Source organism: Pterocles gutturalis, unplaced genomic scaffold, assembly GCF_000699245.1.
Source record: "Pterocles gutturalis isolate BGI_N339 unplaced genomic scaffold, ASM69924v1 scaffold27585, whole genome shotgun sequence".
NCBI lineage: Eukaryota > Metazoa > Chordata > Aves > Pterocliformes > Pteroclidae > Pterocles > Pterocles gutturalis.
Window position 1 is genome coordinate 28,220 of NW_010146670.1, and position 23,555 is coordinate 51,774.

At 40.7% G+C, this 23,555-nt stretch overlaps 1 protein-coding gene across 1 annotated transcript; it reads right to left on the reverse strand.

Moving 5' to 3' along the window:
* Nucleotides 1-1,101: 1,101 nt before the first annotated feature.
* ANXA5 (annexin A5) lies at nucleotides 1,102-16,220 on the reverse strand (the record flags this gene model as incomplete). The annotated part of the gene is made up of 11 exons (XM_010085832.1): nucleotides 1,102-1,483; nucleotides 2,545-2,667; nucleotides 4,795-4,853; nucleotides 5,383-5,478; nucleotides 7,227-7,320; nucleotides 9,994-10,050; nucleotides 10,503-10,582; nucleotides 11,549-11,639; nucleotides 14,045-14,158; nucleotides 14,977-15,071; nucleotides 16,136-16,220. Coding segments are annotated over 11 exons (957 nt in total), but the record flags the coding sequence as incomplete, so codon positions are not given.
* Nucleotides 16,221-23,555: the final 7,335 nt, after the last annotated feature.

Here is a 23,555-nt window from a genome sequence, read left to right on the forward strand (position 1 = left end):
AGAGTGAGTGGATGTGTGTGACAGAATGGAAAACAAAGAAGGTTTCAGAGTGGATTAGGCTTCAGTTAACATACTTATAAAAAGAGCTTTCATATTTTACATTGGAAACTAAGTACTTCAATAAGGAAGATATCATGACAGTAATAATTCAGAATTACAATGTAAAAAATTAAAACTTTACATTTATTAAATATGAAAGTTTAGAAGTTCTTAATAATCTGTGAAGAATCAATTTCAACAGGACTATTCAAATCTGCAGTTTCTGCAGCTGATGTGTGTGACTCACTGATAAGCTAAGTTCAAAAGCATGGTGTTTAGACCTTATAATGCATGAAACAGAAGTCTCTTTATCCTCCTTCACACACGTCAATTTAATTTTCAGAGTCAGTCATAAATGATGAACTAAAGCAGTGAATTTAAGGCAGCCTATGTAACAGACTGGTGCTTCTCTCACACTGTGCATTGCTCCCTGTTAACCTGATCAGAGAGCGGTCCTGCAACCATCCTCTTTTCACCCAAGATCCCCGAAGTACAGATCACTGTCTTCCCGTCTCTTCTTTACCTGATTCCATCCCAGAAATCTTGGATTGGTCCTACAAGTGCAACATATATGCTCTACTTTGGCACTGTGCAAACAGCTCTCCTTCCTTCCTCCAGCTTTGAAGGAGAAGAAAAAGACAAAGCAGCACAAAATGAGAATTCAACGCCCAGCAAATACCAATAATTTGGTATTCCAGCTACATCGAACAGCAGCATCGCCACAGCACCCATATACTAGACTAGACATCAAGACATACAGCTGGAAAACATCATATATACTTATAAGCCTGCATAATAGTAGGAAAAATACACCACCAGTTTGAAGTAGTGGAATCCTATCAAAGGGAAAATAGATCTTTGCCCATTAAAAACCACATACAACTGTGCTGAGAGCAAAAAAATTTATTGGTCCTTTAGATTTCCAATGATTGCTTGTATTATGTTCAGTAAATTCATTAAAATATTACAAAGGATACCTTTTCTTCATTTGCAATGTTAGAGCTAGCTTAACATTCAGTGGAAATGTAAGGAATAAAAGCAAAAAAAAAATAATCTTCAAATTATTAGTGAAATACATAATTATTTTTTCCTATTTCAGCAAAACACTTGCAAAGAACTGGGTTCTGTGCTCAGTACCCATCTTCCATGAAGAGGACTCTCACATACTCACAGAAGGCACTTGAAATTCCTGGAGGCTGGGATGTCAGGAAGAGGAGAGGCCAGCTATCACTTGGCTAACAATACGCTCATTTTTAATAAGTGCAATACTGGTATAAATTCAAATAGCTACAAAGCATTAAGATACAAAAACTTAGCTAGACATGCTAACTAAATAGCTGCAAAGCTGGAGTACAACAAATCCTTCGTGTCACTGTCACCATTACTCATCATCTCCACCACAGAGGAGCAGGAGTGCTTTCCTGTAGTCCCCAGATGTATCTTTCTGTTAATATAACAGACCAGTCACCATGAGTCACAACCACAGAAATGAGAAGAAAAGCAGCAGCCAAGGAGGTTTCCAACAGATTATACATTTGTCCCACCCACAGGAAATCCACTTGGATGACTCCCCACTCAGGAATGAAGCAAGGAAATTCTCTGTCTCTTAGGTTAGAGCTATATTTACACAGACAGACTGTCAGAAACACAAAAAGCCTCCAAAAGCTTTCCTAGAACTGAACTGCCCATAGCATGTTGGAATGCATTCATCTGCAAATGTGAATGCAAACAAAGGAGAAGCCCAAAGCAGCACCAAAAGCAACAGCCTTTAAATGTGCAAAGTGCACCTGCCATCACTTAGAAAGACCCCAGCCTCGCTCCCTGTAATTAATGGGAAGCTCACGACAGCTGTATGGCCTGACAGCATCAAAAGGAACTCCACCCAAATTAAGAGAGCATAGTGTCAGGAAGGATAACAGAAAAACAAAATAAAATACCCCAAAAAAAAAAAAAAAAAAGAAGGCATTTTGGCTTCAACTTTGCAGCAAGAGCTGGCTCTAGATTTCTCGCTGGCTCTTTTCCTTCCCATCCACTCAAAGGAGATTGTGATTCAGACAGTGATTCCACAACGAAATGCTTTCCACTTTTAAGTGGAAAAAAGTTCCACACCACAATCCAAGACTTAAACTTTAACCTTGTGATAATTCAGACTCCCAACCCCAATACTATTGCTCTGGATCCAGCACCCTCTCTGAAGCACTGAAAATCAGAAGGAACCCAGAGAAGAAAAAGGAAGTGAAGCAGCAGCTAAAAATGGTGTATGAGTAATCGTAATTTCAGAAGACCACAACTACTCTTCTAGTGAACACTGGAAAGAAACTTTTAGCTTGTCATATCTCCCACTTAAATAATACCATGTGGTACTTCACCAAACTGCAGCCCAACCACCGCTGCTCTCAGGGTGCACTGTGTTGTCCAGCTCTACTCACATCTGCCCCCCTTCCAGTGGAAACAATGACTTCTCAATCACCCCTCCTTTCCCTGACACCAGAACAGTAATTTTACCTGAATCATTTGGTACAATGATTTCGCAAAATTCTTTCTGAATTCTTGTCTAATATCCAACAGATCAATTTCACTTCTTGAAACCATGACTCTGATCAGGGTCTCGTCATCAGTGCCAGCCCCCTAAAGAGAAAAGTTCAAATAATATTAAAATACGAGTTTATTCTAGACAGATGCTGTAACAAAACAACGAATACAAACCAGGGTGTAACAAGAAAGCAAGTGGTGTCTCAAAACACTCCTGCATTACATTTCTACTCCAAAACAGAGAATATTTGGGACAGTATCACAAGACATTCACATTGCAATGTGGAGAACAGAGGACCAACCATGCAAGGTGCTCTAAGCCTTGGACTTCTATGAAGTGCCATACGGTCAGACCTCTTATTTCATGTTTCATCGCACAGGCTTCACCTGTGAATGCGTGTATAAATTTAAAATAATCCATTTCCAAGATTACACAGTAGTATATCTGTTCACTACAATCAGAATTACATGAAACTCACCCTTTCAATGTAGTCTGAGACTGCAGAAGTGCAGTCAGTTCTGGCACTGGGTACATAAATCCTTGCAATGACTAATACAAAGCATGTGACATCGTACAGCAAGACACAGGCAGAGCAACTCATTCCACAAATTATCCAGCTGTTTATTATGAAGCTAAACTTCATAAACTTTTTCCAACCACGCAAACACACTCCACTCTTTTTATGAATAAAAATATTGCTTTAAATAATTTTAAGTTCCTGTGCTGGCTGTGCCAGACTAACATCCTGGCCCCTCCTGCTCAGACAAGCCAGACTCCACACAAGCTGAAGCAATACAGATTTTCACATGCTGACCTGCTAATGCACCTCAAGGAAGGACTTGGCAGAGCCCCCACGATCATCTTCAGCCTAATGTCCAGGGTCACTCAATCCTTCGACTGGGTGTAATATTCTTGGATTACATCTAAAAATGCCCTAAAGCTGCTCAAAAGTTATGCCATGAGTCCAGTGGTTTCTGAGTAGGATTTGACATTAGAATCTGGTGACAGCCAGGCTCTGCCCCACCTAATCATGAAAGCAAACTCTGCACATTGTAGAACTTTATCATGCCAAACGGATAAATTAAAGTACAAGCTCTTCTGCCAAAGTAATAAATGATTATAATCTTTCTTATCTGAAGTGCTTAATGATTTTTACTTATATTAAAAAAATAATTGTGGATCTCATCAGCAGACGTTAGTCAGGCCCCTTGTAACAGAAATGTGAAAGATTCTAAAACCTACAGAAAAAGATTTTCTATTGCATTATTTAGAAAATAAAAATTAATAAATAGATAAATAAGAAAAAAGTAATCCTCCTCATCCAGCTCAGCATACTGGTATAATACTTAGTGTTTTCCACCCAAACCTTATTTTACACCGATGTCTATAAAAGCAGTAAAGCAGCTTTTAAAAATTAAGCTATCATTTAATCTCTTCTCACTAATTCTCATACTGATACTTCATCAACACAACCATCTGGTGACAAACATAGTTCAGTGCTTTCCAGCAAGGGGAGGGGAGGAATTCTTCAGGGAAGCTGATAACTTGCCTGAAAACAATAGACTACCTACCTCAGTTTTAATTAATATTAGCCACTGAGAGTTAAAAATACAGTTTCCCTGCTTATCTCTTCCCATCCAAGAGCAGGCAAAGCCAACAGAAACACAGCTGTGTCACTGACGGGATTCCCCTGTAGAATCTTTTGTAGCTGTTTAAGCCTCTTTTTTCTCTGGCAAGTTTCCTTTCCTCCTCACAATGGGATGGATAGGCATCAAATTTGTTTCAGAGCTAACTACATCTTCAGTTTGTAAATATCTCCAAAACAAAGAGCACTAAATCTGCACAATCTCTAGTTTAGTTTGGGTCATCTTTACTTCATAAATATATCCACCACCTAAAGACACTGTAGTCTTTATTTAGCTGAAGGGGCCCAGTTGATCTAGCCAGACATTTTCCAATGTAACAAGTCCAAAACCAGCTGAAGGGACTGATGTTTCCTGTTAAAGATTTATGGTCTGACAAACTTACAACGAACCTGAAGTAAAGCTTATGAAACATTTGTATCATGTCCCAGACCTACATTCCCCAAACCTTTTGCAGATGCTTAGTGATACAGTATCCTCTTGGCATTTGCAGCAAAAGAAGAAATTAAGAACAAGTGAAAGGGAGACAAATTGTAGCCAGGAGAGATGGAAAGTGATGTATGGAAAACACGCACATACCTTCATGGAATAATAGAGAGTCTCGGCAAAATAGGCAGGCACATTTCGGATACATTTCACTGAAAAAAAGGAAAAGGATTAAATTATTGATTGCTATTCAATACAGGACAATCTTTCACCTTTAACACGGTGGTGCGTTACTGGATCATTCTCTCCAGCATGGACAATTAAGTACACAGCTGCCATGTAGTCTGTTCCTCTGAGACAACTCTTTGCATTCTAGGAGTCAGAATGTACCATATACCTCTGACAGAGAGACCGTGCTACTCAAATTTACTCCCATTTACAAATCTACTACGACATTGTCCTAAGTGAGATCCCAGGAACAGGAACGAAGGCAGAGTTCTGTCCCACTTTCTGACAGAGGTGCTCATGACTCAACAGAATGCAGCTCACCACCACCCCCTGCCACACTCACCTATTAAAGGAAGAATAAAGGTTTATTCTCTAAATACAAAAATAGTTCCCAGGTGATTAACTTTAAAAGGAACCATGTTTTCATGCCACTTCCTGTAACAATTGCAATTGAAGAGAAGGCCTGTGAGTAAATGAAGAAGGTCAGTTCTAGATCTATTAAGACTTAATTACCAACTGCCAAAAGCAGCTTCTCCAAATCACCAGAGGTTTCACGGTCAATGGTCTCTTCAATTTGAAAGCCGGAAATAGTCATGTATTTGTCAAACACTGCAAAAGAGAAAGTGTGCTCAGTCACACGTATAGCCAGCATTTCTCCCAGTACAAGTTAATCCCTCTGTATCTCATTTGCCACTGTTCAAATGCTACCATCCACTCATTCTTCCCTCTGTCCTGTTTTAAACACCTATTTCCTGCCAGATTGTTACTATACAACACATTCCTATACCTGGGGAGGAACAAGCCCGTGCACCAGGTACAAGCTAGGGGTCAAACACCTGGACAGGAGATGTGCAGAGAAGGTGCTGGGGGTCCTGGTGGACACCAAGTTGAACATGAGGCAGCAATATGTCCTTGTGTCAGCGGCGGTGAATGGGATCCTGGGCCCCACTAGGAGGACTGGTGCCAGCAGGTTGAGGGAATTGATCCTGGCCTCTGCTCAGTGCTGGTGAGGCAACATTTGGAGTCTGAGGTCTAGTTCTGGGCTCCCCAGTACAAAAGAAACATGGAGCAACTGGAGCAAGTCCAGCAAAGGGCCACTAAGGGGATTAAGGGACTGGAGCATCTCCTATGAGGAAAGGCTGAGAGAGCTCGGACTGTTCAGCCTGGAGAAGAGAAGGCTCAGGGCAATCTCATCCATGTCTACAAATATGAGAAGGGAGTGTGTAAGGAAGAAAGTGCCCAGTGCCAGGACAAGACGCAATGGGAACAGAAGGTTCTGTCTCAAGATCAGGAAACACTTTTTTACTTTGAGGGTGACTCAGCACTGGCACAGGTTGCCCAGGAAGGTTGTGGAGACCTTGGAGATGTTCAAAAGCCCTCTGGACACAGTCCTGAACAGCCTGCTCTAGGTAGCCCTGCTCAAGCAGGGGTGGACAAGATGACCTCCAGAGGTCCCTTCCAACCTCAGTCATTCCGTGAATGCATCCAGTGAAAGGCATTTTTCCCAGGGGGCAGCTATCATTTAGCCTGAATCCAATATCTTGTCTACACTGGGCTCCTTCATCAAATACACTTCACTCAAAGGAACTGGCCTATTGGCAGTCTATTCGAGTCTGTGTACGTGAATATCCAGAAGACCCGAGTCTTCTATGAAATCTTACTTTTCTATTATGCTAAGTAAATGTTGGATGCATCAAAACAAATTCTGGGATTACTCTAATGCAAAAAAATAATTGTAAAAAACTAAACAGTAAAATCACAAAACAAATTACCTTTGAAAATACAAATGATTCCAAAGACTCAAAAAGAAAAACAAAGAGACTGCAGAACCAAAGCAAAACTTAGTGGCCGTTATTTCCAATGGCCTCATTAGCTTGGTAAAACAGACTTATGAATGGGTAAGGAGCAGGAAAAAAAAATATTGTTTCTTTACTAACAGCTAAGAAGTTATGCGCCTATAGAAAGGCTGATCTTTTCAGCCTGGATCTCCATCAGGTTATGATGACTCATTACAGACTCTCAGAATCTCTTCTGTTGCCATGACCTCTTTCAAAGGAAAAAAAAAAACAAAACACACCAACAAAAAACCAAACAAGCAAGCATCCAGAAAGAAACACTCCAGCTGTCCCTCAGATCTACTGCACCACTTCTTCAAGCAGAAGAACACCACTACTATGGGGGAACCGAATTACAGGAAACAAAATTAAATGTATGAAGTAGAGGGAAGAGGCGACTAAAGATTTCTGGGCCTGACAAAAGCAGTATCAGAAACAACTTTTCTACCATTTCTACCACCAACTGGGTAACACTGAGACATCAGAAGAAGTTTTTAGTTATATGTGAACTATACTACCTACCCCTCCTTAAATGGGAAACACTTCGGGTTCCCAAGATGGTGATGAACTTTTCTTCATCTGTTCCCCATTTCAGCTCCCCAGCACGAAACAAAACCTGTTGTAAATTCAAGAGATCAAAACAACAGCATTTGTTAGGTAGCCACACATCCTGTTGAAAACCTCTATCTGTCTTGAACAGCATCAAAGTAACAAGCTATAGCTGGAGGGGAAAAAACAAAACAAAACAGAAAATTGCCAAGTACTGAATTGATTTTAGAAAGAAATAAATGATAAATTCTGAAATCAACTATGAAAGCATTTACATGAGTAATTCCGCTTAAGACCCTAAAGTTGACTGTGCATATAGTCCCTCTCAAGCCTAGAGTTTTCTGAAACCATGATAATACAGGAGGTAGAATCCATTCCTAATGCTGCTTTTTTTTCCTACCCCTTTTTCAAACCAGACTAGCAAAACTTTATTACATGATGATTCACCTCAATGGGAGAACCACACTAACTTGGCTCAGGAGGAAGTTTTCCAAAAAGGAAGGGAAGATGGATTTAGAAGCTCTCTGAAACAGGATTTGTGGGCTGCTAAATTCTGTATGAAACCAGATCAGCCACAGATTTTAATCATTTTAGCACATTCATGGCCCTTCGGGCAAGTCTTTCTTCAATGCAAACAATGACTGGGCCATTATGAGCATTTAGGAAAGTAAAACACTTCTAGAAGTTGGAATAACCAACAGGAGGGGGAAAATGAAAAAAAACACCCTTCAGAAAATGAAATTAGTTCTTTTTCCTAACACTCAGAAACCTTTTTCCAAATCATGTGCTAAACACCACACAAGAAGAAAGGTTTGTAGATATCACGGTGTATAGCTTTTTTATCCCTTCTCAGGGAGCAGAGGACAGGCAAACCTATGTTTGGGCAATCAAATATTTCCTAAAAAAATCCACACAACCAAATCTGCTGCACAGCAACACTGTTGGCCATCTGTCTGTCCATACTGTGAAAACCTGAATGTGATGTTATGAATTCCCTATCTATGTTTGTCCCACAATCCTATTCAAAATGCATTTGAAACTGCTTCATGCTCTTTTTAACATTAATGGTACAGAGTAGAAAAGGGTGGGGGGGAAAAAAGCTATTAAGGCATTGCAAGGTTATTTAGTTCAAAATAACATAAACTAAGCTCTTCAAATTAATACCAGCACTCTCCACCCAGCAGCAGATGTGAAGTCCCAGCACAGCATTTCGAAACTCCAGGAATGCGTTTCGTTAGAGATACCAGAAGTTGTGAATTACATTTTATGTGAGCTCTGAGTTTTCACCTGCCTTGCTGCTGTGCAATACCCAAAATGTACGTCAACTGCATAACTTAAAAGAAGTTTATTCACAAAATCTCTTCCAAAAAGTTAAACTTCCTCTTTCAGGCATTCTCAGAAAAGTCTTGCAAGTTCCCTGCATGTTCATACTACCTCGTAGTATGAATGCCTGTTCCCTGAAAAAAAATGTTTAGTAAACACAGACCCCAAAAAATTAAAAATCACTGAATAAAAGGTTGCCATCTAATGTTTCAAATCCTTCCCAGAGTATCATACTAATTAAGAGAAACATTTGGAAGCCAAAAATAGTCTCACATTTGCACAATCATACCTCAATTCCAACCATCAGTACCTGGCAAATTCTCTGAATCTGTTCCAGCTGTGCGAGATGTTGAATGTAAAGATATCAATAGAGAGAGATGTGACAGAAGACGTCTCTGTGTGGGTCCCAGCTCAAGCCAAATGCACATAGCAAACCACAGAGACCATCTGGAAAACCAGGACTTTTTCTACATTTAGGTATGGTGCCTCCTAAATTTAGATACTCATTTAAGCTCAATTAAAGAGGCCAAAAGGAATCTATTTACCTACCAAGGCCTGTGGTTCATGGGTTTCTTCAATCATGTAAACCCAGTTAAAGGCAAGACTGACACAATTTCATTAAACAGTCCAGTTAGTGATTCAAACATTTTCCTCACTCATTTTCAGGCTCTGGTTTTCCCAGCATTAATTTTAATAGCGGGAAAACAACACTTTCTGAATTTACGTAACAAAGGATAGGCCTGGGCCAGTAAACCAGATCTTGCCTGTCCATCTCCATCTCACCCTGCTACCAGGAGAATGTTTCCTTGATCTGGTATTCTGCTTTTCCTCCTTGCCACCTTGCACAATCCACAGATTTTCTTTCATCACAACTGACAATTTATGAAAGGAAACTGTCTAGCCCAGAGTTATCTGAAATAACCATGCACTGAATGAGTTCTGTAATCAAATCACTCAAACATTGACCATCACCACAACTAACAACAAAGCCAACAGCATCCAGCAAGAGACTGCATCACCAATTTACTGCTGGTGTTCCTTTCCCTGTCTAGAGCACAGGTTTAGTGATCAGTGACAACACCATGGACAATACTCGCAAAGGGCAACATGTGAGTTCCTAGAAACTCTATAGAGGCAATCCTTAAACTGCCACCTGGTTACAGGAAAGAAGAATATTTGGTATATTTTCTCTGTTTAGTATTTCACCCTCTGTAGAGGCATCCCTCACCAAATAGCATTAACATTTCTCTACAACATGCATATGACACATGATATGTAAGGACTGAATTTAGAGAGAAGTTCAAGTTCAGATATTAAGGAATGAACGGTTAACATCTCCAAGTTCTCCAGCAGTGGGTCTCTCCGCATCACAAATGCCCCCCAAAAAAATGCCCCAAAAAACAAGGCATTCACTCACCTGAGCATCCTGCTCAACAAGACTCTCATCAACTCTGCCATCAGGATCTCTATTGGCCTGAAGAGAATTTTTAAAAGTTGTTAAACCAAAGAATCAAAAGTTGAATAAAAAAAAATCAGCTTATTTGTTACTTATAAGAGTTACTGCGAGAAATCAACCCCTAATGCACCTTCTCCAAAATCCCCTTAATTTTCCCTTCTGCTTGCATGTGTCTTTATGAAATCATGTTCTGTTCTCCTATTACCTTCAAAACTTCACATAGCAGGCATTCTGCTATACCCATAAGCACCACAAAAGTTTTTCAATCCAGTGATGTGGAAATAACCCATAACAGAGCTCAAGACTTGACCCTGCAAGTCAGGGGAAGTGACTCAGTTTCAGAACCACTCCTGCCTATCGCCAGGTCTATCCAGAATCCCAGGTGTGTAAGCAGAAGGTGACAAGTGTGCATCAGACAGGAAAACAGAAGTGAAAATCATACACATATGCATGCACACAGAGATACTGACCTGCAGCAGGACCACCAACATTCTCTGAAAATAGCCCGATGTTTCTCCTGTTATCTTATCCTCCAAGTTGGCCTCATACTCTGCAAAAGAGCAATACCCATTCACCACCTTACAGACTTCCTTACTATTTTGACAAGAAAAGTAAAGGTAATTTCATTCACAGCTTGTGGAATCATTTACCAGAAACAGCTTTAACAACTAGCATATATTCTGCCTTCACTTGTAACCTAACAATATTGCAAAAGAGGTGAAAAAAGCGCATCTCAGCCCTAGTATCAGGAAGAGATTACTCAAAATATTTTAAAATACAAGGTGACATGCATAGATTCAGCTCTTCAAGGAACAAAAGAGCATACAGGTCTGGAGTTATGCTAAAATACGGTAGACTCACAACTATACAACATGTGTGAGCCCAGAAAAGTCTAGTACTAGTAAATTTTGGCCTTGAGACCCTAAGTTTTGCCTCGAACTTTATTAAGACATGAGAAATTTTTGTGACAGAAATCTTAATGAGGTAGAAGAAATGTGCAGAATTAAATACTGCCCCCCCCCCCAAAAAAAAAAAAAACAAAACACCACCCCACAATTACAGGGTAAAAGCACAAGCTCCTGTGGACAATCAAAAAGCTGCAATTGCTTCAGCACAAATGTATTTGAACACAACACTGCGCAAAAGGCAAAAAAATCCCTTCTGTTTCTTCCTGTGATACCAGTGTTCTAGTTTACAATTACTAAAAATCCCCTTTCAGTCAAAGGGATGAAGAAAATGGGTGAAAAGGAAATGCATTTGAATGAATACTAACCATAAAGCACAGAACACCACAACCTGCATCCCAGTCATGGCCCCAAAATAGAAACCATTTTAGTTTACATTTCAAATTCAATGTTTCTTCGATATGAAGTTTTGCAACACCACAGCAAAACAAAATCCCACTTATTGGAGACATCCATCAGTTCACAGATAGACCTTATCTGAAACATGCACTGAAAACCTATTAAGAGAACTGAACGGAAACCCCAGAACTGAATTTTATACTGAACTTTACCTTGCAGATAAACCTGTTTAATATTCCGCACTTCTGCAGGTGTTCTGGAGGCAAGAATTTCAGTCAACACTTTCTCATTGGTTCCTGCTCCCTAGCAAGGTGCAAATATAAATCAGTTGGTGGAATAACAAAAGAAAAATAAGAATTCCCTTTGACAACCAAAAGCAAGAAGGATCAGCTTATACACCTGGACCAAACAAAGAAAAACTATCATCTTCTTATCTTGTAAATTGTGGGGGTTTTTGAAATAATTTCTTACAGTCACAGCTTGATTGTTTCCAAAACCAAACCGATGCTTAATAAAGGCTCACTGCTGCAGGATTCAGATGAAACCATCCATGTTCAAGCCAGACGTGCCTCAGTTCTTCACTGTTAGAATGACACCAAGGTAACTGAGTGAAGAGAGTAGCAGTTTCCCTCTCAGCTCTAGTCTTTCATCAACTAGTACACAGAGTCATCCAGCAATAATCTTTACCCTTCTATGAATTGTGCTATGTTAAACCCACTCTCTCCTCCACTTCAAACACACACAGTTGACAATATAATTGCTAACCCAGAGAGTTTAAGCTGCTGCGCTCTAATTACAGCAGGCTCAACAGGCACTCTTCACTTTTACAAGGACAAAATTCACAAAAGCCAAGGCAGTATCTTGCTTCCACAAGTCTGAGTCTACTTTGCCTGTAAGAATAAGCCATTGCTGTCTATGCTTCCAAAGGAGTCATTTCACAAAAGCAACACTGAAATACAGTACTGTGTATTTTTCCCTTCAGCGTGTTATTTACAATCCTTCCTACAAGGAAAATCTGAATACTAAGTGCATACAAAGATATCCACAACACAAATCTGCCAGGTTACATGTAATCATTTTCAAAATACAGATTGTTTCAAGAACACGGCTACTCAACAAGTGAGGCAGGCACAGTTATATTAGTTCTAATCTAAGTAGCAGCAGTGTAAATTGATAGGATCATCTTCAGCACAGATGTAATGCTCTTAGCTGAGTTGTTATCATGCACTGAAGTCTCTGCTATCACGTCTTTACTGTTATCCACCTTAGCTGAACTGCAGCTGGTATCAACATCCTTTCCTGTGCAGAAACATTCTCTGAAATTCTATGATTTTGTGTTTAATATTATTTTTTGTAAGTGACAAGAACAAAACCACTCTTGTTTCACTATCTCTATTTTCCCTCCTACACCTATCTGCTCTGTCGTTTCCCTGTCGGTCTTTGACTCGTAAGTCAACAAGAGGAGCTTGGGAATACATACTTTTCTTTTAGCCAACAAGGCTTTTATCAGTTTCTTTGTCAGGTGCCATCTCCCCTTCCCCCACTGCATATAAAGACATTACAGAATATTTCCAGGATTAAAGTTTCTGTTGTCTGAGATACTATTTGCTGGGTCATGGGTTCATGAGCACTACCTTGCACAGTTGACCAAAGCCTACAGATTAACCAGTTTGTCATCAGGATCTTGGGAGTTTATGTGTAAATGCCACCCGACCAAGAATTAGCTAGCACTAGTCAAGTTCAATGTCCTCTACTTTAATCAAAAGGTTCTGTGAATAATCCAGGGACATCCAATTCCTGAATTTCCACAGGCTGACAATACCAGACAGGTATGACAGAGGGAAAAAACCAAAAACAACCATAGGACCACATGCAAGAAAACACAGTAAAATACCTACACGTACAGATTGTAAATTGTTTATCTGGCCTTCCCAGAAAGGCACTAAATGCATTCAGCTAAAAAGAGAAATGTTAGAAATGTAACGCTGACAGGGCTATCAACTCTTCCCTCTGTGTTCCTGAAGGCAGCCTTTAGAACACATTCAATAATACAGAAAATTCTGGCTCATAATTTTGGTGCTGGACATCAGTTTACACAAGTATGTTAGCCCATCAATTTTGGGGTTCTACTGTAATCCATCAGGTGCAAAATGCTTTATAGCTTAAATAATAGTTAAGAAGAGACAGACAAAAAAAATCACACTTTAATTAAATGCCTTGAACTAATTTGCAGCCTAGGCGTACAGCTGTATAGCTATCAAACCTCAGTTTCTCACAGCAGAAAAATCTACTCTACTGGACTCCAGCACTGCACCTCCACAGCAAAAAAGAATTTAAAAGCAACGTGCAGATCTGCTCATTCTATTTAAATCAGAAGGAACAAGTCTTATGCTACATAGATTTTAACCTGCATTTACAATGACACTGTTCTTTTAAAATTAGTTTCTCATTAAAATAATTCCACATAAAACATTATACAGACTAGATTTCTAAATTGCCTCTAATGAGCTACTATGTTGAATAAGAAACCAGGCAGAACTATGGTATTAGCAATAATAGCAGGTGTTAGCATAACATTCCTAACTTAAGAAAAAAAAAAAGCTATTTCTATTAGCACTCCCCTTACTAACTGAAAGTTCATTCCTAAAAACAAGAGAAAAACAAACATTTCATATAACGTATTAATTCCCTTCCCTCAGTCCTCTTACCTTGATGGCGTGCTTCAGTGCATGAGCATCAAAAATATATGTTGGTCTCATCAAAGACACCATCAACGTTTCAAATTTGCCGGTAAGTTCTGATTTCAAGTCATCTACAAGATCCTAATGCAGAACAAACAGGGCTGTAAGGAACAAGTACTAACCATTTTAAATGGATGCATGTGTGTCCACAAGCTAGAAGACTGATAACACATCAAGAAGCACAAGGGATAGGGCTCTTTTCGTTTTAATTGGTACCTAAACTGAAACAAATGTAGCCAAATAAGGCAGAAGAAAAGGATATATGGGCATTTGGAAAATCCAAAACATAATGGGATTTCTTTTTTTCCAGTATAGAAATTCTTTAAGCCCTAGATGCCCACTGCACTCGCTACTTGAACCAAAGGTTACCCACTCAGAGTACTGAAGGATCCCACAATGCTGGAAGAAAGAAACAAGCTCTTTGCTTTGAACTCACTTATGGCTTTGTCTACCAATATGTTTGCTTTTGTTCTCTCCTACAGTATTAGGCTGCTTTATTTCTGACACATTTTCTAGCTCTAGAACATTCTTCTCCTGCTATCACCTTCCATTTCAGACCTTGCATCAAAATATTTGGTAACTCCTTCCATACTGAGAAGGAGATCAGTACTAGAAACATACTAAAAGGAAGCTATACGAGCCTTTGCATAAAACTCCATCTAAGACATATTGAACTAAAATACAGAAAAAGAAAGTAACTCCTTTGTGCTAATCTAGAAGGAATATTCTAACCTAGACAGCATTAAAGGATATGGTAGGGTGGGGGAGAGGGGGAGAAAGAAGCAAAACTAGATTTTCTTCAAAGGAACCTTTTACAGAGAGTGTGATGAATGTGCCTCACAGTTTCAAGTAGTCATCATAAGCCACATTCAGCTCATTTCTACAGTTATTTTTCTCACCCTGCCAAATAAGGTTTTAAAGGCAGATGCAATTTCTTGACGCTGAGCATTGTTTCTGCTGGTAAGGATCTTCAGAATAGTTTCTTCATCAGTCCCTGAAGTTAGAAAGAACAAAGAGTTACACTCTAAAACAAAAACAGCAGTGGCACAAACTCAACAGGCAATGAAAGATGCTTTGAAAATAGCTGCCTACTGACAAACAGCAGAAGCATTTAAATAACAAGTGTCACCATACCCCAAGCTGAGCCACCAGGTTTGGTGTTCTGCTGTTGCAAAAAAATAGAGCTGGAGGACCTACGCATTGTTTGTTCTCCATCAGCGTTGTTTGTTCCCCATCAGCGCTCTGTTCCAGACACTGCTCCCTGCACCCCAGGCATTAGCTGTAACATGTAGTCACAATCTGTGCTCTACAGAGGAGTCTTGCCTTTGGGCTCACCAAGGGATTTACTTTAGAATAAATAATCTGCAGACTCCCAGCAAAACTCAGTCTAGTAACCCCAAATAGCCCAGAGTAGAGAAGTACAGAGCTATCATCCATTTTATGCAGGATAATTTGCAAAGTAGCCCTAACAGCTCAGCATCTTACTAGCCCTACTGATTTGTCAATAGGCTGAGGGTGTACCCCATTTCCCTTCCTTCTGCTTCCTCCCACAGGCAGCTGCAAATAAAGTACCAAATTAGCATTTGACACTTGTTAGTCTACATTCATGCTGTGTGCTTGTATTCTTTGTTCACAGTAACTACAATGTGCTTACACACTTCTAGATCACGGGGACTGTCGCACATTCTCCAAGCACAGAGCTTCTTACTACACTGTCATAATTCTCCATAGTTGTCACCTGTAAATTCATAGCCTAGGTTACTGTGCAGTAAAACCCCGTGTGCAGAGAAGCCTGTGCAGTATCAATTTTTAATGGGGAATGTGCAAACCACCTTTTTTCCCTTATGCTAACCTAAAAGTTACATCCTTGAGAGCTGCACAGTCAGAACTAGGACACGCCCAGATTTCTGCTGTCCTGGGGTTGTCATTCCATGGCGTGTAGACACAAGCCCTAGCTTCATCTGCTAATATTAAAAAAAAAAAAAAAAGGCTTCACAAAGGATGTTTTCAAAGCAGGAGTGAAAGCCCTTTCCTTTTTGTAAAATAAATTACTCTTACCCATTCCCTTCATGGCCTTACGAAGGGCTTCTGCGTCAGCTCTGGCATCAAAAGGAGAGAAGGCTGTCACGGTGCCTCTTGTGTACTAGAGAGGAAAAAAAAAGGGGTGGGGGGGAAAAGGAAAAAGCTGTGAAATAGAAGATGGCATCTTTCAGTTCTCCCTATGTGAGCTCAGAATAAATTTGAATCCATGATCCAAAAGATGACAGCATCTTTCTTGTAACTGTCTGACTAAATAGCAGCCTGTGTTTATTTAAACATAGCTCTTACTCAAAAGGTACTACTATGGTTTTACTTGGCAGTACACCAGCTAATTTCAGGTATATTTACACAATGGCAGTTTGCAGGATTGGTATTTACAACACTGGAGCCTGTATGCAGGAAAATGACTAAGAAGCTATCATTTGTTAAAGTAATTCAGGAAATTGCACAAATCACCTATGCTAGAAAAGCTGCACAAAGATCCAAGACATGTTTGGAAATAAGAACTTCCACACATCAAGAAAAACCTACTGGAGCTTTCAACCAGTATCACACTGATTTTCTTCTGTCACATTGCAAATGAAGACCTACTGAACTCTCTGATCATTTTCAATATTTCATTATATTTCTTTTGGTATAAGCAACTTTTTACTCAAGTGATTCAGCTACATTTCTCATAGTAGTTTACAGCTAAAAAGAAATAACAGTTCAAATATAAGGATAAAAGATCAGCCCATCCAAACACAAAAATAATTCCACTAGGTTTCCATGGAACATGGCTCTTCAGGGAGTTTCTCTTTGGGTCAAACACAAAAGGATATTCATCACCCTTATGCAAAAATCTTGCCTTTATTTAATCATGACAGTTCAAGAACCTGTATGTGAATAGTACAGTAGTTAATTTATACAAGTCAAGCAATGGCCAAAAGGGGAAACAGCTGGGCTTTGGGAATAGGGAACTTTTTCTAACAGGTGAAGGGAAACTTCTTGTAAGCACTGCTGTACAAAAGTAGTGATCAGTACAGGCAGGGCATTTTTCCACCCTCAAGAGTATGAAAGGAAGTGCCAAAACACCAATTGAGACCAGCACCAGATTACTTCACAGGCAGCACAGCCATCTGGCCTCTGGGATCCAGCCTTTCCCTCCTGTTAGCAATTTCAGCCACACAGTGCTTTGGTTTCAAGTCAACGCACTCATCCAAGACAGGTCAGCCAGAAGAGCATGGGGAGAAAAGAGCTGGCGAGCACTAACCAGAAACTGCCCCTAAGCACTGCTGCCTCTCAGGCCACCTGAGTGTTACGGCCATCAGAGACTGTCCCCCCCCACTGCAGAAGCAGTAATGGCCATGTCTCAGAAAATCAGAACACACGGTATCATGGTGTTTAACGGCAACAAACTTCTTTCTGGTAGGTGTTTTCCAATATCCAGCATACTTCAGAGGCGTGACCATTTTTCTGAAGCGTTCTGCTTTTCCCATTACAAGGAAATTTTTAGGCAGTAGTTCAAACTTAGGCACAGCAATATGTACTTACTGTGGTTTTCCAAGCTAATTCCAAAGGCTAACATGAAAAAAAGGATTTGGAGCTCAATTTTATACATTGAATGTAATTTGGTAAAACAGATAAAGACTGACAGGCCTCTGTCTTCCTATTCCTCCCCTTACTACACCAGCCAGCATGGGGTTATTTAAAGAGGTATTTCCTGCTGTTTTGTTTCATATTATCTTAACCTAATTGTACAGAACTACCACAGTTCTCTTTTGGAAACGACCAATGGACAACAGATCTGAGAGAAAATAGTTATTGATCTTTGAGATGAAGTGTTCCTTTGCTTATCTTGTTATAAGCAAGTGGAATTCCCCTTCACAATTCCTAAGTCTTGTGACAAGAGCCCAGCATTCCTCTGGGGCTGTTTTAGACGACATACATGTGAACACTAAATGCTAGATGAAACCTAACTCTGCATCATCTGTCTCATTTTTGTTAACCAAGAAGAATCCTTCCATAATCTCTTTTCACAGAATGTTAGAGATTGGAAGGGACCTCGAAAGATCATCTAGTCCAATCCCCCTGCCGGAGCAGGAACACCCAGATCAGATCACACAGGAACACATCCAGGCGGGCTTTGAATGTCTCCAGAGAAGGAGACTCCACAACCTCTCTGGGCAGCCTGTTCCAGTGCTCTGTCACCCTCACTGTAAAGAAGTTTTTCCTCATGTTCAAGTGGAACCTCCTATGTTCCAAAGCACTGTGCAGAAAGCTTCAACATACACCAAGTTTGTTGAACAGTTCCTGAAATTCTTCTGCTGCAGCTATCACCCGAGTGAGTTTTCTCAATGTCTGGGCACCATTTGCATTGCAGGCGTTCCCTTCTGACGCACAGTGTTTACTGGATTTTGGCTACCTACCTTCCACAATCACCCTCAATCACTACTGGAGCTGCACCTAGCTTGCAAACCAGAAATATTGCTGCAGCTCTGCCATCCAGCATAACAGAAACCACGTCACCTGGGTACCCCAAAGATGGCAGCTACAATGGCAGAATCTCCAGCACATACGCTGCCCTTGATACTACAAGCTGATGCAAACAGAGCACGACCACCCCAGACAAGCTTGTGGATGTAGCTTTATAGGCTGGAGTCCAACCTCCAGTCCAAGTGCCTTCAGAAGCCACATGCGGTAAGATGTGGCACTGACAATAGCTGGCCCATCACTGGGAAAGTATCAAGCCATCCCTAAACTTTCATGTCGGAAACCTACTCACTTAGCTTCTTAGAGCCCTGCAGTGTGACCTGGCAGTCAGGAAATACTCGGGCATACCATGTTCCACCACCACAAATCCATCTCACACACCTTCTGTCCAGAAGCACCCTCACTAGTTATTCCAGCCCCATGTTCTCATTTGGAAATGCAGCACCAGGGCAGAAAGCTCTGCAGTGGTTAACAAACTCAGTCCATGGGGGGAAGAGCTGTCCCCTCCTTCCCAAACATGTCACCTTTCGGCCAGAGAAAGGGCAGGTGAGTACCTGTTCTCAACCACCACCACTGCCTGAACCACCGAAGTCAACTTTCAGTCACGGACAATCTGAAGCAGGAGCTACGAACCACATGTTTCTAACAAAATAATAGATCCATACAAAAGAGTTTCTGACAAAAGCCAGACACCCATTTATCAGACAACTAAGCTACCATTTCAATAAACTTTATCAGAACAAAATGGTTCTTGCAGACGGAACACAGCATCACAACTGCTACGCCATCCTGACCTGACATGAAAAACAACAAACTGAAAGACAACTATCTAAAATTTATTTACAGTCTTCATAACTTTTTAATAGAGATAAATAAATTGTGGTATTTTTAGTATCTCTAAGAATACTCCTCGCCATTTATGCACATAGATACACAGTAACACTACTACAGCCCCATAGGCTGTTTTTATTTTGGTTAGTAAGTTTCCCATCTAGTAGAACCAAAGCACATCAATGGAAAGCAGAACACAAATAGGCTTTGATATAAACCCACTTGTAATCAGGAGTGATCCCTTACTAAACAGCAACACCCTACACTGGGCAGTAAAATACAAAGAGAAGGACAACAGGCAAGACCTCAAAAAAAATAACCCCACAATATTATAACACCCAAAACCTGCCTACTTTCTTTTTTTTCCTATATTACCCAATGCATTGACTGCTCTACAATCATATGTAACACAAGTGCAATTTGTGATTATACACTAGAAATAACAGCAGCTTCCATTTTCTCCAGGCACCTACCAACAAGACTAACATCTAGATGCACAAAATTAGCATGAAGAGGAAAGGCAGAGGAAAGAAAGAAAAAACAAATAAACAAAACTTCAAAGCAAGGGATTATCTAGCTTTAGAATTTATGACCCTCCAAATGAGGAAATTCACAAATACACATTTCTGTTATTTGCATTTATTCTGCTCCAGCAAAATTTGCAGAAGGACAAGACCACCCAGTATCATCAGGTGAGATTTTCCTAACCAGAATCTCAGAGCTACGTTAACTTCTCCCAAGAGACAGCCTGGTTTCACAATTTGATGTCATGAGGCCACATATCCTGGCAACAGCATTATCTGTAAGATCAACAATAGCCACTTAACGAGGTTCCTTTTAATTTTTCCCACCAAGCACACGAAAAAAATTCCACCCACAAGATCCCGTGTTTAGCCACTGTTAAATACAAAACATTCATTATCAGCAAACAAAAGACCATGCTTGAACTGATTCAGACTTCTTCCCGGACACCCTTGCTCTGTACGCACTCACAGCCCGGTGTCCCACGCATGAAGAGCTATCCCCCTTTTCATGATCCTGCTCTGCAGCAACAAAAGTGGGGTCTCACCAATGTGCTATTGGAAAGCCCACCAGTGTCTAGTGCAGAGAAGGTAGTATGTGAGTATGTGAGCTTTTTTTTTCTTTTTCTTTTCTCTTTTTTTTTATTTTTAAAGCAGCCATTTGTTTAGAAGATGTCACAGGAAAACTGCGGAGTGCTCAGAATGGAAATGGAGAACATTTTCCAGCACACAGGTTGACAAACAGAGAAGGGACGCTATTTTCAGAAGACAGAAGAGAGCCCAGGTGGTCATGTGATAGAATAAATGAAAGACTGTCTTAAGATTTCTTACCCAAGAACAGCCACCTTGCAGATAAAGCACTACACAGCGCTCACTGGTAAATCCAGAGCCTTTGCAGGCACTGAACCACACAGAGATCCCAGTTCAAACTCTGCTTTAAAACTAACATCGTGTAAAAAATGTATAACCTACTTCATTACATCATTACAAAAATTTCAAGGGCAGCAGGACATAAATTACACTGTGAGTGGATGAGTATAGGCACAGCGCTGATGCAAACACACAACTATAAAGACTTCTCCACTAAACACCTCTATAAGTTTAGTAATGCTTCAGATTGGCCACTTAAATGGAAAGAGTAAGCTCTAGTCGGCAGACTATATTCACATCTAAATTTAAACTCCTGACAAAAAAACAGAATTACACAACACCTGTGTTGAACTCTGTGTCAGTACACCATGACATTCCAAAGATAGGGAGGAAAGATTAAAAAAAAAAAAAAAGAAAAAAAAAGAGGGGGTAGGAGAGATGGAGAAAGAAGAGGAAGCAACAGCCACACAGGAACCAATGCAGGGACATTTGCAAAAACACTCCAAAGCACCTGTCCTCACAAGTAACCTCAAAAAAGCCAGAGAGATGCTTTGGACCTGATTCTGAAAAAGCATTTGTACTTTGGAATGAGAGACATCATCCTCCAAAGCGCTACTGGAGTCAGTGACACCATTCCTGTGCCCCAGTCACACGTGCACATCGGCAGAACAGGAACTCCAGATATAGCGCACAGCAGCCACACCTTCACCCGCAGCAAGCAATCCTCTCCTAGCAGCTTACAAATGGATCACAAAATGGGCTCAACTTCACATTCAGGGAAGAATTTGTGAGTAGCAGACCAAAACAGACCAGTTCACAGCATGCAAGCAGAAAACATGCTTCTCAAGTTCTTTCCAGATTTCTGAATTAGCAAACCCAGGGCAGCATTTCCAAGGCAGGTAGTTCATCAAGCAGGAAGAGATCATGCCACGTGCATCGATACATTAACACAGACCACTACACATACAGATGTGGGAGGAAAGGCAGTGATCTGCTGAAGAAAGCAGACAAACACAGGCATGGGGAGACCGCTCAGCACAGCACATTCTGACATGCCCATAGTCTTCGCCACAAAATGAATGAACCTTTCTGTCCTGGACGTGGAACTCACAAAATCCCTCAGGTCTTTAGGAAAAAAAAAAAAGTCTTCCCACAGCTGAGCAGGAACAAATACTCCAGTGACCAAGACTCCAAAGATAGCTTACCTTCTCCAAAGGTTTTATTCTTCAGTGATACATCCAAACTAAACTGGACTTCAGTACACTGTGCTGTGCAGCCTTTCTACACTCTGAACCTTCAGCAGTACATATACATAACTACTGTCAATTGACGGTTCACGATTCATAGGCATTTTCATTTCTTACCACTACTTCACGGCACAACAAAATTTAAAACAGATACATGCCATGAGGAGCAGAGCCTACTCTTCAACTTCTTTTCTTATAAAATGAATTACAGGCTACAAAGATGTAACACTCTGTCTTTCATGGACGCATAATTGTACAGGCAAAGAGTACTACTGAAGGTGGTGGGAAGCAGCCACCTGAACATGGAAACTGGAGGACATGGCCTACCTAGTGCAAGACCTCATCGTTCCAATGGCTTTAACCTACCACCACCCACCACAGTTAGTAATCCAGCCCCAGGTGTTACCTCAGGAAGTAGAGAGCTCTGCTACATGAGGACAAGAAAAACTGGTTTACACTAGCAAAGAACGAGATATTCCTTTTACAAAGATCAAGAATTAAATTTTGTGTCTGTGTGGAATAGACAAGTGAGCTGTAAATTTCCGTGCTTTTACTGAAAGGAAGTTATCCTCAAGCCTATAAGCAATGATACATGTACGGTAATAAAAGGCTGTCCAGGTAGATCTGTCTGGTCAGATGCCCTCCTTGTTCTCCTAAGATGCATCCTACAAACCAGTCTCGATGTTTAAAGAAGGTTGTCCCTCAAAAAACCCCCAAAACTTTAAGGATTTAGTGCAATACTATTAAAAATTAAATATTTTTTCTTTCTAAATGAAGTACCCTTTATTTCTTTTACAACTAAATCCAGACTGAATATGAATAAATATTCACAGGAGTGTTAGAACACCACTAAGCATTCCACTCATTAAATTAAAATAATGAGACTACAACTACATTACTGCGCAATTACCCTGGCCTTTGTGAACATATTCATACAACCTGGTGCCTTTCACTCCCTACAGCGGTACAAAACCCACAAGTAAGCCATTAAACTCTTATTTTACTTTTCAGGGCGTATGCATTTGATGCAAGCATAGAAACAAACGCTGGAGTCCGCCCTGTTTTCCAAGCCCTCATCCAGGCTCAAACAGAACAGCAGCGACACAAGGGCTGCCCAGGAAAAGCACACCAGCCGCTGTACCGGGCGGTAACTGCAAGGCTTCAGAAAAATTAAGTTAGACACGGCAAAGCTGGGGACAGGAGCACAGCCCGGAGGCTCCGCAGGACACTGCCACGGCGGTAGTGTTTTCTCCTTCCTCCTCCAGTGGCAGGAGCCTCCACCCAGGCGGAATATAAACTCGCGGTACCGAAAACTTGGCCAAAAAGAGTGGAAAATGTCGGGAAAAAAAAAAGTTGCTCCTGACGCGCGGCTCACATGATGAGCTGCACTCCCGTCCTCCGCCCCTCCGCGTCTCCCCGGGCGCGGGGATGGGGGATTTAAGGGAGACAGAGAATAAATCAGCGAGGAGGAAAAGTAAAGAGACAGAGCGGATGAGG